This window comes from Elephas maximus, chromosome 24, assembly GCF_024166365.1.
Source record: "Elephas maximus indicus isolate mEleMax1 chromosome 24, mEleMax1 primary haplotype, whole genome shotgun sequence".
Taxonomy (NCBI): domain Eukaryota; kingdom Metazoa; phylum Chordata; class Mammalia; order Proboscidea; family Elephantidae; genus Elephas; species Elephas maximus.
The window spans coordinates 41,817,093-41,835,228 of NC_064842.1; the positions used below are offsets into that span (position 1 = coordinate 41,817,093).

General features: G+C 37.1%; 1 protein-coding gene across 11 annotated transcripts in view; it reads left to right on the forward strand.

Moving 5' to 3' along the window:
* RALGPS2 (Ral GEF with PH domain and SH3 binding motif 2) overlaps positions 1-17,456 on the forward strand; it is a 245,650-nt gene extending 228,194 nt beyond the window's left edge. For 8 of the 11 annotated variants that reach the window (XM_049868433.1, XM_049868425.1, XM_049868427.1 and 5 more), the window contains 4 exons: positions 1,770-1,862; positions 10,070-10,175; positions 12,930-13,021; positions 14,843-15,850. In XM_049868433.1, coding sequence (XP_049724390.1) covers positions 1,770-1,862; positions 10,070-10,175; positions 12,930-13,021; positions 14,843-14,896 — 345 coding nt within the window. In that variant the 3' untranslated portion in view covers positions 14,897-15,850. The other 3 variants (XM_049868434.1, XM_049868436.1, XM_049868435.1) reach the window with 2 other exon arrangements.
* Positions 17,457-18,136: the final 680 nt, after the last annotated feature.

An 18,136-nucleotide genomic window follows, 5' to 3' on the forward strand; every position in this document is an offset into this window, starting at 1 on the left:
TGAAATAGTGAAAGCTTTTTTTGCATTGTTGAGGGAGTAAGTCTTGGCCAGGTTCACTCTGATAAGCTTATTAGACATTCAAGTGGATGTGTCAGTTTGGCTTTTGAAAGAATACAGTTCAAGAGTTGAGCAAAGAGGTGATGAACAGAGATAAGAGAGTCATTATCATACAGGTAGTAGTTGAAGCTGGGACTGGATGAGATATGAAAAAAAGTGTAGCTGGGGAAGAAAAGAGGGCTGAGGCTAGAGCTCTGTAGCATGTAAAGGTCTCTTACAAGAAAAGTTTAGAGGAAAAATAAAGAGCTGTTAGCACAAAAGCTTGGCAGTTAAGAATTTCAAGAAGGAAGGAGTGGCCAGCTGTGTCATGCTTCTGAGAATTTGGCACATGATGAGGACAGAGGACCATTGGCCTTGGTAAAGGACAGTTCATCAGTTTGACAATAGCAATTTCATCTTGAAAGTCTGTAGTAAGTTGAGGAGAAAATGGGCAAGATAGAAGTAGAGTCAGAAATTAGAAGGAGTGCTGTAAAAAGAGCAGAAAAATTGGATGGTGTCTGGGGAGTGAGCTGATGGAGCCAAGGGAGGGATTTTTTTTTTTTTAAATGGGAATGATACTAAGATTCAGTTGTGTAATAATAGTAGAGGGAGAGATACTCAGATGCAGTGGAGGGTGGAGCTAATTGCAAAAGCAAATTCCTTGAGAATGTTAGAAATAGCAGGAATCTAGGGCATAAAGAGAGAGATGAGTTTGTCCTTTTATAGAAGCAGGGTTAACTATTAGAGCAGTAAGGAAGGCTGTGTATGCAGGCCTACAAACAGGTAGTTAGATCGAGTTGGTGCTGACAGGATGAGGTAGCACTCATCCAATTGCATACCTGGGAAGGATATACAAGGAGACCATTGTAGAGGGCGGGGCATTAGAAATCTGAGGGTAGGAGAAGGTGTGAAATAGTGAAATAACTGTGAGGAGGGGAGGGAGGACTGGGTAAAAGGAAAGTACTTCTATAATTTCCATTTGAGGTTGGTGATCATAATTTTAGCAGTCAGCACAATTGTGTGATTTCTCTATCAGTTTTTAGCTACTGTTACATGGTACCAAGTAATCAGATGATTAGGTTTAACTAGGGTTAGGGCCTTACCAGGAGAGCGGGACAAGGAAATTAGAGTATTTGGAAGAGAATGGTTATAGTGTTGGGCCGTGGAATATAGACTAGATAGGAAGAAAAGGGAGGGAGAACATAGGGTTAGGGTGGAAAATAATAAATAATATTAATCAGTGATAGAATTCTTGCTAAGATCAAGAATTGTCTGAATGAGGGTACTAGAGTATATTAGCTGGAAGTGATAATTGCCAGCTGCTCCACAGGAGAAAGCTTCTATAAAGATTAAAAAAAAAAAAGTACTCGTTGCCATTGAGTCAATTCCAACTCTTCCAACCCTATAGGACAGTGTAGAACTGCCCCATGGAGTTTCCAAGGAGTGCCTGGTGATTTTGAACTGCTGACCTTTTTGGTTAGTAGCTGTAGCACTTAACCACTATGCCACCAGGGTTTCCCTGTAAAGATTACAGCCTTAGAAACTGTATGGCACAGGTCTACCCTGTCACATGGGGTCGCTATGAGTGGGAATCAACTCGATGGTAATTGGTAAAGTTTGACCATTGGATGGCTAAAGTGGAGTTGGACCAAAGGTCATTGGCACTAAGACAGTAAAGAAACTGAGAGGCCAGTAGCATTTTATTTGTATATTCATGTGTTTGTCTTCTGCAGGTGGCATCTTGGACAAAATATTGGGCAGCTTTGTGTGGGACTCAACTTTTTTACTATGCTGCCAAATCTCTAAAGGCTACAGAAAGAAAACACGTAAGTATCCCACCTCTAAGTTGTTAACATAGTTTCACAGCTTCTTCGTGGCTGTAAAGAAAGTAGTCCTAATAGGACGTGAGCTTTGCGGGGCAGGAGTCGGGGGAGTTGTTTTGTTTTCATATTCTAATCCAGTAGTTCTTACACCTGTTTCTCGTATGAATAGTGTGACGATATTATTTTTAATCAGTAAGGCCATTCCAGGAAGGAAACCGAGTTTTTCCATTTTTTTTTGAAGCTGCTTTTTTGAATGCTGTTTTTATAGGAAACCCTGGCGGTGTAGTGGGGGTCAGCAGTTGAGATCCGCCAGGCGCTCCATGGAAGCTACGGGGCAGTGCTTCTCTGTCCTGCAGGGGTCGCTGTGAGTCGCATTGGCTCGCCGGCAGTGGGCAGGGTTTGTTTTTATATTGCCAGTAATAAAGCCTTTGAAAGGAAGAATAATTTGTTTCCACGTTGCATTAATAAACCCCTTTTGAGAGGACTTTGATTTCTAAATTGTGTATTTTAGGGGAAATATTTAAGTGGTTTAAGATTTACTGAGGAAGAGTATGTGACTAAAGAAAAAGTAAGTCCTTTTTTTACTTACATGTTACTCAGCTGACACTGCATAATTCTGGAGAAACTCTCATAGTCTCAGTTTTGTTTCCTTCATCAAACCAAAGGCATTAAGAGGACATTTTTGGTTTAAATGAACATGGAAAGTGCCGTAGGCAACACCAGAACTGTCAGATCCGTCCCAGATGCTGTCATCCCCTTCCTTCCCACAACCCATCACTGTCCTGAACTTCACCTTAATCATTGCTCCCCCCGCCCCCCAGAGTTTTACCATACGTTTCCTTAAACAATACACTGTTTGATTTTTTAACTGTTTTGCATGGAATCATACGTGTTCTCAAGCACTGTATTTTTTGCTCACTATTTTGTTGTTATAATTATGTAGATAGCTCTTTCATTGAGGCAAAGGACAGACTGATCATTGGGACCCATCCATTCTGTGGATATTTATTTTTTTGTATTCCAGCCAAATTGACTATAATGCCCATATATGCAACAAAGTTACACAGATTAGCTTCACTACAACATTTTGCAGAATAATTGCCTCTGCTTAGTACTACTGTGGGAGCCCTGATGGTGCAATGGTTAAGCGCTCTGCTGCTAACCGAAAGGTCGGTGGGTTGAACCCACCAGCACCTCCTCAGGAGAAGACACCTGGTGATCTGCTTTCTTAAAGACTACAGCCTAGGAAACCCTATGGGATAGTTCTACTCTGTCACATAGGGTTGCTATGAGTCGAAATTGGCTTCATGGCACACAACAAATGAAACAGTACTAGGGAAAAAAAAGGTTGATATATTAAATCTTCTGTCTCCAAATATAAAGCAACTAATTTTTCATAGTGTCACTTTGAGGTACTTGTTGACTGGATTTCACTTAGTCTGCAACTATAAAGAAGTAGTTGTTCAAAATAAAGTGTTTTTCATTTTTTCCTAGCTTTAATTAGGAAGAGGCCAAATTCGAGCTGAGTTTGTCATCTAAAGCATATGTCAGATAATTCTTTGTCCTTGACATTGCTATTATAGAGAATTACTAACATATCATGATAGTTTGGTTTTTAATTTTATGAGGCTTGCTGATAAATAATGTGTATTAAATATTTAGAAATTAGAGCACAGTAGGTCATAAGGAAATCAAATAGTGAGTGCCAAGGAAACGGACTGTGCATCTCATCTCTTCTAGTTAAAGCTATAAAGATTAAAGAAAGAACTACAGGAACAGAATAGAGGGTATAGAAACAGGTCTATGTTTAGATTTACTATCAGCCTGTAGATAGAAGAGATATGGCACCGATATAAAACCAAGGAAGGAAAAAAAATTGTTTTCCAAGTTAAAATAGAAAAAATTGCAAGAAAAGATTCACTATATCTAAGTAGCAGGTAATAGATTAAAATCTGTTATATAAATACAGCCTCACCTGTGTTATGTTCTTGCCAAAATATTCAACCTGAATCTAATCATGAGGAAACAACCAAATCCAGATTGTAAGACATTCTACAGACAGCTGGTCTGAATTTCTAAAAATGGCAGGGTAGAGGGTGGGGGCGTGCTGCTCAGGAGGACTGTTCTAGGTTAAAAGAGACTAAAAAGTCTTGACAGTTAAATGTAATATCTCTACCTTGGTTAAATCCTGGAGCTAAATTTAAAAAAGCAAAGGTCACCTTTGGGACAGTTAGGAAGATTTTAATACGGTCTTTATATGATTCTGTCTGTGAGATTCTTGGTTGTGATAATTACATTATGGTTATGTATGAATGTATTTTTGTTCTTAGGGGATCTAGGCTGAAGTATTTAAGGCTCACTGTCCTGTCTACAGCTTAAATTTAAATGTTCGGAGAGATCAAACAAATGTGGCAAACATATAGATGAAGGGTATTTGGGTATCATTCTAGGAGTCTTTCAACTTCTCTATAGGTTGAACTTTTTCAGAATAAAAAGCTGGAGGAGGAAAGAAAAATCACTAATGGAACTATACCAGTATATATGTATGTGTGTGTGTGTGTGTATTAATGTGGGGGTAGGGGAGTCTGGAGGCTAATATACATGTATTTGATTATTCTCTACAGTATTTTTTTTTAACCTCTAAGGATCTGAGTGGGCTTGGGAAGGTGGAGTGGCTGGGGAGAGAGAATGTGGACTGTTTTCTCGTGTCTGTATTTTTTAATGTTTTAAAATAAGCATATTCACTGTAAAATATTTTTTAATAAAAGTATATTCACTGTAAAAAAATTTTACAGATACGTTTGAACATGTCTCTGGATGTTCATGAGTGCCTAATAGGTACTGAATAAAATTGTTCGATTAGATTTTAAAAACCAAGCTTCCACCTGGAAAAGAAATCTGTAACATGTAGGAATACCTTCATGACTCAGTAAGAGTAAAACAGATTAGAAAAAAGGAAAAAAATTGAAGATGAAATACGATGGCTAATAAACATAAAAAGATGATTAGCCTCACTAGTTATTGACATATGCAGATTAAAGAATATACTTTTTTTTTTTTTTTTTTGCCTTTGCAAAAAGTCCAGAGATTGATAATGCGGCAATGGCTGTGGTGTTTTTAGGTAAACATAGACTGTCATGCATGGTTAGCAGAACTTGCTTTTGTGCCGGGCAGTTCTAGTCAGTATTTAACTTAATGACTATCGATTCCTCATCTGAGAGTCTGTTCCTACAGAAATCCTTGAACAAACACACAACGCTCTCTATAGAAGTGTATGTATTCCTGGAATGTTTGTAATAGCAGAAAGCTGCAAACAACCAAACTACTTATCAATAAGGAAATAGTTACTGATAGGTGGAAACCACAAGTCAGTGTATAGCTATATCCCAGTTTGCATATAAAAGCCAACAGGAGCAACAGTCACCAAAAAGTCTGTGATGTAAATGCCTGGAAAAAGGTCCAGAGGGTTTTACCCCGAGCAGTGGCTAACTCTGGGATTGAGATAGGATTCAGCAGGTGGTTGAGGGACATTTGTACTCTTTATTCACTTCATCTCTCTTTATGAAGGGGCTTAGGTTGCTTGAGCTGCTTTTTTTCCTTTTAATTGAAATAATAAGTAATTGAGGCAGAGGTTTTTGAGCATAGGAAAGAGTATTAGAAAATCGTGCTATCCACTTTGAAATAAATTCTGAGCCATGAAGTCAGCAGTTCTGGGTATTGCCAATTGTATTTTTCACAGTGTTAAAGCTTTCTATTTTCTTCAGTTTTCATTTTTGTAGTACCCATGTTTTACTAATAATGTGCAGTATTCATTTTTTTTTTAAGTTTTCTTTTAATTTTTTTAATTAGTAGTGCTATAACAGAAATACAAGTAGGTGGCTTTCTCAAACAAATTTATTTTCTCACAGTTAGGAGGCTAAAAGTCCAAGTTCAGCGAGCCATCTCTAGGGGAAGGCTTTCTCTGTCGGCTCTGAAGGAAGGTCCTTGCCTCTTTTCTGCTTCTGTTCCTCTGTGGTCTTCATGCAGCTTGGCGTCTGTCTTCTCCCATCTCTGCTTACTTGCTGCTTGCTTCATCTGCTCTTTTGTATCTCAAAAGAGATGGACTCAAGACACACCTTACACTAATACTGCCTCATTAGCATAAGAAAGAAAGTCCATTTCCAAATGGGATTATAACCGCAGGTACAGGGGTAGGATTTACAACACACATTTTGGGGGGACACATAACAATATCATACATACAAAAGAAGATATGTAGTGTAATGTACGTTTTAAAGAATAATAAAATGAACACCTCTACACCCTCCTGCTGGCCTGAGCAATAGAACATTACCAGAACCATCGAATCCTTCTCAGGTAACATCCCCTTCCCTCTGTAAGCACCACACCCACCACTCATCACCGTCCTGAATTTCACATTAATCGCTGTCTTGTTCTCTTTTAGGGCTTTACCGTGTGTGTTTCCTTGAACAATATATTGTTTCGTTTGGAATCCCATATATCTTCTTAAGCGCTAGCATTTCTGCTTGATATTAGATTGTTGAAATCCATGTCTGTTGATGAGTGTAGCTGTCACTTTTTTAACTGAATGGTCTCCCATTTTATCAGTATCTACTGTTGATGAACATTGGGATGGTTTCTACCTTTTTGCCATCTCTAACAGTGCTACTATAAATATTTTTGTGCACATTCTCTAGATTATATACCTAGGAATGTAACTGTCCAACTTTACAAGAAAGTGCCAATTGATTTACACACTCACCAGTAACATAATGAGGTTTCTCATTGTTCCACATCCTCACCATACTTATCATTGTCAGGCTTTTTAATTTTGGCTAAGCTGGTAACTATGAAATGGTATCTCAGGATTTTAATTTGCATGTCTTTATTACTTAATGAGTTTTGGGTTTGTTTGTTTTTTTTTTTTTCATGTTTATTGGTCATTCGTGTTTCTTCTGTGAAATGCCTTTATACATATTTTGCTTATTCTATTTGATGGTATTTTTTTTTTCTTACTAATTGGTAAAAATTCTGTATATATCTGCCTATTCATTCTCTTTATGGTGTCTTTTAATAAAAAGTTCTTGCTTTTAAAGTAATCTTTCTCTTCCTTTATGGTTAATACATTATGGGTCATTGTTATAGTTTGAATTGTGTCCCCCCCCAAAAAAATGTGTGTCAACTTGGCTAGGCCGTGATTCCCAGTATTGTGTGATTGTCTACCACTTTGTCATATGATGCAGTTTTCCTATGTGTTGTAAATCCTACCTCTGTGATGTTAATGAGGCAGAATTAGGTGCAGTTATGTTAATGAAAAAAAATTTTTTTTATGTTAATGAGGCAGGACTCAATCCACAAGAATAGGTTGTATTTTGAGTCAATCTTTTTTGAGATACAAAAGAGAGAAGCAAGCAGAGAGGTGTGGGAACCTCATACCACCGAGAAACAAGAGCCAGGAGAATAGCATGTCCCTTGGACCTGGGTCCCTGCACTGTGAAGCTCCTCAAACTGGGAAAATTGACGACATGGACCTTCCCCCAGAGCTGACAGAGCCTTCCCCTGGATCTGGCACCCTGAATTGGGACTTCTAGCCTCCTAGACTGTGAAAGAATAAATTTCTCTTTGTTAAAGCCATCCACTTGTGGTATTTCTATTATAGCTGCACTAGATAACTAAAACAGTCATGTTTTTAAAAAAAATCCTTCTCTAACGTGTGATCATTAAGATATTCTCCTATATTAACTGTTACTGGTTTTGCATTTTGCTTTAAAGTCATTGATCCATCTGGAATCAGGTGTGTGTATGTGTGTAATTGATTACTGAACAGTTCATCCTTCCTTCACTGGTCTGCAGAGCCTATTCTTGTCCTATCGGTTTACATCTATATGCATGGATTCCTTTCTAGACTTCTCTTGCTCTATTGGTCTGTCCCTGTCCCAGTAGCTCATAGTCTCATTACAATAGCTTTATGTAGTCTTGATGTGTAGCAGGCCAAACCCTGTCTAATTCTTCAGGAGTGTCTTAGATATTCTTGGTCCTTTGATCTTCCATATAAATTTTAGAATCAGCCTCTAAGGTTCCACCTAAAACTCTGTTAGAATTTTTACAGAAATGACATGCTTTATAGATTAATTAGGGAGAATTGATAGCTTTACCACATCGAGCCTTTTTCTTCATTTCACGATATTTCTCCATTGATTTAGGTCTTCTCTGATGTCTTTGAGCTAAGGGTTTACATTTCTATATGTTTTTTGTTTAACATTACAAAGAATGAGAATTCCAGAACACTTTGCTGTGCTCATATAGAACCTGCATATGTCAAGAAGCAGTTGTTTGAATAGAACAAGGGGATACTGTGTGGTTCCAAATTGGAAAAGGTGTGCGGCAGGTTTGTATCCTTTCACCTTATTTATTCACTCTGTCTACTGAACAATTGTAAGAAGCCAGCCTATACGAAGAAGAACATGGCATCAGGATTGGTGGAAGACTCATTAACAACCTATGATATGCAGATGACAGAACCTTGCTTGCCAAAAATGAAGATGACTTGAAGCCCTTACTAATGAAGGTCAAAGACTACGATCTTCAGTATGAAGTATACCTGACTGTGAAGAAAACAAAAATCCTCACAGTTGGACCAATAAACAACATCATGATAAATGGAGAAAAAAATTGAACTTGTCGACATTTTCATCCTACTTGGATCAATAATCAGTGTCCATGGAAGCAGCATCAAGAAATCAAATGATACATTGCACTGGGCAGATTTGCTGCAAAAGACCTCTTTAAAGGATTAAAAAGAAAACACATCACTTGATGACTAAGATGCACCTGGCCCAAGCCATGGTCTTCTTCAGTCACCTCATATGCACATGAAATCTGGACAGTGAAAAAGGAAGACAGGAGAAGAATTGATGCATTGAGATTGTGGTGTTGGCAAAGAATACTGAATATACGGTGACCTGTCAGTAGAATGAACAAATCAGTCTTAGAAGAAACATAACTAGACTGCTCCTTAGAAGTGAGGATGGCGAGACTTTGCTCACTTACTTTGGGCCAACCAGGAAAGAACAGTTGCTAGAAAAGGACGTCATTTTTGGTAGAGGGTCAGCAAAAATGAGGGAGATCCTCAGTGATATGGATTGACACAATAGCAACAGTAATGGACTCAGACATAACAGCGATCGTGAGACAATGTTTTATTCTATTAATAAGGTTACTATGAGTCAAAGCCAACTACGGCAATTCACAACATGTCTTTTGTCACGTGTTCCTTGGTACCTTTTTTTTCGTAATTGACTTTTATATTGCTAGTGTATAGAATTACAATCAACTTTTATATTGATCTTGTTCCATCAATCTTACTAATCTTTCTTATTAACCTAATAGATTTTGGGGACTTTCCTGTGTAGGTATTAATATCATCTGCGAGTAATGGCAGTTTTACTTCTTCCTCACCATTATACCCTTTGTTTTTGTCTTGCTGAGCTGACTAGATCTTCCAACTCAGTGTTGAATGGAAGTAGCAATGGTGAGCATCCTTGCTTGATGCTGATTTTGAAATGTTTTTAGCATTTTACCCTTGAGTGTACTTACTGCAGTGCTTTTCTTTTATGCTTTGTTTTGTTTTGGTTTTTGTATGGATTTGGGTTTTTGTTTTATTTTTTTGGTAGATATTCCTTATTAAGGAAGTTACCTTCGCTTTTTGTTTGGCTAAGTCTTATCACAAACATGCATTAAACTTTGGCAAATTTTTTTATCTATGAGTTGATCATGTGTTTTTTTCTCCTTTAATCTGTTAATATGATGATTTATTCAGTGATTTGTGGTTTATTTTAAGATATAACCCCATTAAAATGTATTTCCCTTGAAGGGGAGGTAGCGTGGTAACTTCGGAAAAAAAAGCAATATGGATGAATTTATCAGATTCACTAAAAGATCACGCCCTTTAGGAATGGAGACTAGGACAGCTAAGTTTTGATGAAGGGATATGGCTGGGAAAGGTCTAGAAAATAAGAGGTTATCTAAAGAGGGCCTGCCTAGATGGAATTTAGTGGTAAAAGGCCCTGAGCCGACTTAGATCAGTATGAAGTCACAAGTCTCATCTCTCATTAGGAAGAACTGAAAAAGAAAACTGCCTGACACTTAATTTTTGCTTAGTATGAGCCATCAGTGTTATGTTTCCATTAATTATCTTTTTTTCCTCTCAGTTCAAATCAACGTCAAATAAGAACGTATCTGTGGTAGGATGGATGGTGATGATGGCCGATGACCCCGAACATCCAGATCTCTTCTTGCTGACTGACTCTGAAAAAGGTGAATTGTTAGAATAACTAGGGTTTAAGGCACTGCTTATACATAGCTTTCGATAAGCCAAAACCAAGTTTAACTGGAATACTGTACAGGGAGAGTGTTTGTATAGTTTTGTCTGTTGGGAAAATATGTCACACAATGTATTTTAATGATATTTAAGTTCTTTAGAGCTATTGTTTTTGTTACATGAGCATAAACTTGAAAATTATAAGCCCAAATAATCCCTTGAGAGCTAACCAAAAGAGGGAGAGAGAGAGGAAGGGAGGGAGGGAGGGAGGGAAGAACGAAAGAAGAAGGAAATTAACTTGACCCTCTGCAGGCCAATGTTATTTTAAAATCTCAGACATTTGCCACGTATGTAGTACCTTTTCATTTATACCCTGAACTATATTATTATTCTTTAAATTCTGACTGTAGCAGTTTTTCTTTAAACAGTTTTCATTCAGTTACTTTCAATTAAATTAATTGGTTCTTTGATGTAAATCACTTTCCAAATAAGTATAATGCCAATACTTTACATATAATGTATATAGACATTTATGAATTAAATTACTGGCTGTTGACCATTGGAGTTTCTTTGTAAAGTAGATGAGAGAAGTTGGAAGGTTGGCTGTGTACAATCAAATCATACCTTCTGACCCCACCTGAGCCTGTAGTGGATACCTGAGACAGTCCATCAAAAAAGACCCTTAAGTGATTGCTACTTTTCCTTCGTAACAACTGCCAGCTGTTGACAAGTACCACAGAGGAAGCCAGAAAGGAAATTCTTTCATATCTGCCCAGCATCTTCCACTCCAGCAACTCCCAACTCATAACTGAAATGATATGTTAATACCTTTTGTTGACTTTACAACTATATTTTCATCTCTGTTTATTCAAATGCTATTTTGTATTCTGTTTTTAGGAAAATACAGTGTTATTAAGTAAAAATTTAAGTAAGCAAATATGTTGGATCAAACAAAAAAAAAAACCAAACCCAGTGCCGTCGAGTCGGTTCCGACTCATAGCGACCCTGTAGGACAGAGTAGAACTGCCCCCATAGAGTTTCCAAGGAGCACCTGGCGGATTTGAACTGCTGACCCTTTGGTTAGCAGCCGTAGCACTTAACCACTATGCCACCAGGGTTTCCATATGTTGGATACACAACAAAAAAAAAATACCAGAACTGTCTTGTTTTGAGATTAAAGAAATTGACTTAAAGATTAAGGACTCAGCTCTCTACGTTCTGAATTCAGAGCCCCACCTCCAAAATCCCAACAGCATTGTTAATAAAGTTATATTGTAAAATGGTATCATTTTTACTGAGTTTAATTAATAGATTCTTCGTTTTCCTTCATGTGCTTAACAGAAATATGTCAGAGTAGCCAAGCTGTTTATCAAGTCTGTACTAAAAAGGTCTTTTTGTAAGGGGAGAGAAGAATGGACAAATTGCAAGTGTGGCCAGCTTAATTGTAGATACAATATTCCTTTTATTCAGATCGACCTAATGTCTGCATCTGAGTTCAGTAAGGAAAACAGTTATTACTTAGCTAATTAAACATTTGGTGGAAAAAAAAAAAAACAATTGCAAAGAATTTAGGTCATTAAAATAATAAAGCTTTGAACTTAGAGTAGTATAGTACATGAATTCTTTTCTCAGTTTATTTTCTTCACAGCTGAATACATATAATCATATAAAGTATCCTTATCATGTATCTGTCTTGAATTAGAGGCAGTATAAACACAACAAAACAAAAAAAAACCATTGCCGTCAGTCAGTTCCTATTCATAGCGACAGAGCAGAACTGTCCCACAGGCTTTCAAAAGCTATACTCTGTGTAGAAGCAAACTGCCACGTCTTTCTCCCTCAGAGCAGCTGGTAGGTTTCAACCACCCACTTTTCTGTTAGCAGCTGAGCATTTAACCAGTGCACCACCAGGCTCCTCAGAGGCAGATGGGGCTATTTAAATACACACAACACAGATGAATTTCTAATTCAAGAAAAAGAGGTGCCTTTTTAGATTTTCCATAGAGTCCTCAGGTCTAGAGATTTGTAATAATCTTGATAAATGTAAATAAAGACTAAAAGCATAGTCGATACTGCTGTTAGCCCATTAATCCTTGCTGCTGCTGCTGCTGCTGTTGGGTGCAGTTCAGTCAGTCATAGCAATCCTATATGACAGAGTGGAACTGCTCCATAGGGTTTTCTTGACTGTAATCTTTAGGGAAGCAAATCGCCAGGTCTTTCTCCAGTGGAGCCACTGGGTGGGTTCAAACTGCCAACCTTTGGTTAGCAGTTGAGCACTTAACTCTTTGCACCACCAGGGCTCCTTCATTAATCCTTAATCACATTAAATAGCTAATGTTTAAATGTTAAACATACTAAAGCCTTTTGGCATGTAGAAAGGTAATATTAACCCTTACTATTACTTAGATCGATTGAGTAGTATTAAGAACTGATACTTTGCACTCTGATAAACATATACAAATCTAGAGGCTCCAGACAATTGTTTTATTTAGATGGATTTTACTCTAAAGAAACATTTAAGGGGACGAGTAAAATTACTTCTCTTCTAATACATGAACAGCAAAACAGTGACTTTCTGAAAAACCAATAAACAATAGCACGTAAATGTGTTTGTATAGAGGACTTGGTGGAGGGGGGAATCAGGAGAACTCTAGTCATGCTTTGTTTTGCTCTTTGATATTTGGCAGGATTATTGTATCACAGTCCTCAATTTTTTTTTATCATTTCCACCTTGTTTTTGATAATTTTAGGAAATTCATATAAGTTTCAAGCTGGCAGTCGGATGAATGCAATGCTATGGTTTAAGCATTTGAGTGCAGCCTGCCAAAGTAACAAACAACAGGTGAGCATCTCTCTCGGTCCTCAGAAGAATCCGTAATATGTTTTAAAGGATTCATAGAAAAGTAAGTGGACTACTTTTCCGAATGAACTGGGCAAAGGGTGGTGCTTTTATTCTTATTGACAGCACCAACAAGACATGAAGTCTGCATTTTAGTGAGAAGCAGGACAACAAACAAGTAAACGTACAATTTCAAATAGTAAAAAGTATATTTAAAAAAAAAAAACCATTGCTGTCAAGTTGATTCCGACTCACAGCAACCCTATAGGACATAGTAGAACTGCCCCGTAGGGCTTCCAAGGAGCAGCTGGTGGATTTGAACTGCCAGCCTTTCTGTCAGCAGCCGAGCTCTTAACCACTGCGCTACCAGGGCTCCAAAAACTGTAATGTGATACAGAGTGATGAGAGCAGAGACAACTTTTAATAAATAAGGGTGAGCTGCAAAAGATCTCACTAAGGAGATGGCATTGACCTGAAGGACTAGCAAGAACTGAACCAGTTATATGAAAATTAGGGGGACGAGAGTTCCAGGAAGAGGGACAAGAGAATGCAAAGATGCTGAGGCTGGAACAAGCTTTAGAACAATATAGCTAGTGTCAGTAGAACATAGTGAGAGGCAAGGGAGCATAGTACCAGAGGAAGTAAAAACTAGGTGGCTTTTTAGTAAAAGCTATTGTGATTCATCTTTACTTATTCTATTGACAATTTGATATAGGTTCCCATGGTTACAGTGAAACCAAAAACCATTTTGATTTTTTGTTTGTTGTTCATTTTTATTTTACTGAAACAAAGGTGGTGTAATTTAAAGACTTTCATCTTCAAAGGAGGAGGAGGAATTTCTAGTGTCGTTTTCCCAAAACCCTGTTGAACAGTTAGAATTCAATCACAAATTGGTAGAGCAGGCATCCATTAAACATAACTGTGGTTGTGGAAGTTTCTATAGGCTTTTTGTAGAACTAATTTTTAATTGAATATATTTGAAAATCATTGGCTTAGAGTATTGATAATACAAAAGCATAGAAAAGTTATCAGTAGCTAATATCGAATAAGATAATACACTAAGATTATAAAACTTACAAAAGTATTTTTTACCCAGCAATATTATCAGGATCTAAGTTATTACCCTTTTTTTAATCAGTGAAAAAAACCTAAGGCTCAGAGAAACTAAATGACTTGCTTCAGGGTCAGACAAGTAAAAAAAATGGTTGGCCTGAGACTCAACTCTGGTATCTTCATCCTTTAAATCCATTCTTTCTAAATATTGTTGGAATAGGCTTTGTTCACGTATAATTTTGTTTTTTCATGTGTATATTTCAAACACATAAGAAAGACTGATAACAAATACATATGAAAGACCAGCACAGCATTGGAAAACTGGCGTTAAGGATAAAGAGTGTTTATAGCAACCATCATAAAGGAGATGCAATGCCATAGAGCACAGATTACTGTCTTGCCCATGTCACTTCAGTTGCCTGGGGCTGGATGAAGGAAACAGACCTTCTTTTGCCCATACCAGGCCTTTCCAGATACACCTCTGTGCTATGTGTTCTCTTTAAATGCAGCTTAAAGTATTAAGTCTTATTAAAAAAGAAAAAAAACTCAGATTTCAAGATTAACCTAGAGAGAGTATATGCACCCCAGCGTAAGATTCCGTTTCTTTTACTCTATTAGCAGACCTTCCTGCTGAACAGGTCAACCACGTGTCTGTCAGTCTTTTTGTTTGCAAATTTATAAATAGAATCGATAAAATTTGAAAAATTTTAGAAGACACTGTTACCGTCTGCCTCTCTCTCTCTATTTATGCTTCATCTCCCTTCACCCCAGAATGCATTGAGAAGACTCAGATGCAGCACCTTCAACCACGTTCAGGCAACTTAGGAGGAAATGAAACTTCTACTTTATTTAAAGATGAGTTTCTTATGACCAGACTTGAGAATTTATACTTTAATGTAATTTCAGCATTTGTATTTTATTTGACTTATAATTTAGTTATGGTTATATTGTCAAACAGAATTTTTCACTTAGAAGCTGATGAGCATAAGAGATGCATTTTTGTGAGTATCAAAGGTTTTCAGAAGATTGACATTTGAGAGCTATTAAACTATCTTAAAGAACAAGGAAAAGACCGCTCACATGTGAATATCTCTTCCAGCACAACTTTGGAAAACTGGTATTAAGGATAAAGAGGGTTTTCTTTAACAAAGTGAAACCGTCTTCTAGACATATGACAAGAAGACTTACTGGCTATTTAAAAAAAAAAAAAAACATTCATATTTCAAGAGGATTATTATTGAATTTCAGACTTGTAAGAATGAGATTATATTTGATTCAATTTATAAACTGTAAACTGTTACATAGCCTATTGATTTTCAAGGTTACAAAGTGTCAGATCTGAGTTTATGTGGTTTTGTTCTTTTCTATTTATGTTCATGATAACTTCACAAAGAAATTCTTAGTGATGTTGTAAAATTATCTGTGCTGGATTTAGAAAATTTACATGTAGGAATTCAGTGTAACTCATATAATGAGAAACATAAAAAATGACAAGCATGTTTCTTTGGAATTTCGCCCTCCCAGAGTCATACTAAAACTTTTCTCATTGATTCGTTTATGCATTGAATAAACATCTACTGAGCTCCTGTGTTTGGTAAGAAAGCTATTTATTATCTCTACCCCCAGAGAGTCTCTTGTCTAGGTGTCGATTACTAGTGTATTAACCCAGCTCAGTGATTTTTTTCTAAAAGATTTTAATATTTGGGTCTGCCTAAATGACAAGGAAAGATAAATACTACTTTTAAAAAATAGGCATTTAAACACTCTTGTTTTATAATCCCTGTTTTAGGTTCCTACAAACTTGATGACTTTTGAATAAATGCCTAAGAAAGAAGAAAGGTGAACTATTGCTCCAAAGTGAGAGTGGAGAACCTGACAAAAGAGCGCCAGCTATAAACTGATCCTGTGCAGGAAGGAGCCCAGCGGTTCCGGCTCAGCCTTTGGAGTTCTGAACCAAAAAGCACTAATTTCAGGGAATGAAGTGAGAACAAATTAGAGTTGCAAAACGAACTGCCACGGACCATGCTTCTTATCTCTGAACTGACCTGTGGAAACCACTGCCTTAAAAGAATGAAAGGAGAACCAACGTGAAACACCAAACAGTGTGTGTGAACCCTCTGGCGGTGCTGTGCTTGGAATAGATCGTAGCTAGTTTGCATTTCTTTTAACTTTGTACTAATTTTGGAGGGGGGAACCGCCTTTTTTAGATACACTTTAAAAAGAAAAAACCTATTTCTTAGGGGCTATGTCAGGAGCTGATTTTGAAATGAGGTGTAAAGATACTCAGACTTTGTAGGGATCATACCAGCAACCCCCCTGAAAGGTTTGTTTCACTTCCATTGGTCTGGAGCCTCACTCATTGTCTCCCAGCTTGAGTGTGGGAATTAGAATGTTAATATGAGTTGTTGGGGTTTGTTTGAGGTTTTGGTTTTTTTCTTCTTTTGTTGTTGTTTTGGGGGGGGTTTGTTTTGTTTTGGGCAGGGGGACTTTTTTTTTTTTTTTAGACACCGAAGTTCTGAAATTTTGTACTGTACCCAGAACATTGTTTCTTGAAGGAGGCACAAAGGCTTAGTATTCATATGCCGGGCATCTAAAAAGTAGACTCCAGAAAACATGGTTGTTTCTAACTGGGTTTAAAGGTTAGCCTTCTGTATGAATTCGTTGTCAGACCACAGATCTGCTTACTAAAGAGAACTGTAATCCTAACCTAAACTTTTCTGGGAGGATCTTAAAAAAAAATTATCTTTTTCAAGTTAGTTGGATTAGCCCATCTCTTGGGTCACGGGTGATTTTTATCATCAAGGTGATACATTGACATTTTGTCAGGATATTTTACAGTGTTTAATGTGCACAATGCCAGAGTATTTTTCTTGTTGTTGTTTTGTTTTATAATTATTACTCAATTGCATTATTTTTGTTCAGTATGAGATGCAGGATCACATTTTTTTGAAAGAGATTCCACATGTGTAAGTATGCATGTGTTTTGTTATAAGACATACAAGATAATTCTTGAAAGGAAAAAGGTGAAAGCTTGAGATTCTGGGAATTTTAAGTATCAGAACTTCCAATCTTACATAACTTACCCTTTATAACAAAACATTTTTCTGAAAACTTCTACAGGTCCCTGTCGTGAAACCATGTCTGGTCAGTGGTTGAGCATGCAGTTTGTGATAGCTCATCTGTGCAACAGTGTGTTTAGTTTCCAAAACAAACATTGAATTACCCCAAAACGGCGTGAAGGCGTGGCCTTAGAATTTTAACAAAAAAATAGCACTTGAACAAAGGCTATCTGTTGGATGTTACAACCTTGCAAGGCATCATAAATTTTAAGAGTAGCCCAGAGTAAGAAATGTTTTTTCCCTGATATCTTCTAATAGATCCCTAATACTTTGGGCCTCACATAAAAAGAATTTCTCATATTTGCATTCTTAGAGAATTTTATACTTTTTTTACCGTAAGTATTTTGCCCGTGAGTCTGTGAAACTTAAATAGAAAATATTACCTACATAATAATTAGCTTAAAATCCATTCAAGGAAAAGTAGAAGAGCTTTATCTGGGCGTTAAATTTTTTAATTTAGTTTTCTCTTTGGAGAAGATATAAGAGTTCAAATATGTATCTCATATCACACAGTTAGAAATAGCATTCTTTCTGGTTTTGTGGAAAGTGCCAGAGAACATGGGCTGGGAGAGGGCAAAAAGTTACCCGTGTTGAAGGATGTTTCAATTAAAGAACTCCCAAGCTTAACCCACGTTGGGTACATAGAGGGACACCGTCTGCGTAGCCAGCAGTATTACTGTGTAGACCTTGCACATCTTTGTTTTGCATTTTTTAAATTCCTTAATTTGATTATTTCTCTTTAGAAATAAGCATTTTAACAGTGTATGTGCTTTTTAAAAAAATATTGTAGATGAGAACCCTGTGGAACTTTTTTTTTGTTATTTTGTCATAAATAAGCTAAAGTAGATATGTTATAGGTTAACCATGTCTGTGGAGATATGCAACTGGAAGTTGGAGCCTGACATCACACAGTTTTGCCAAAGAGAGAGCGAAGCTGGAAGATGTG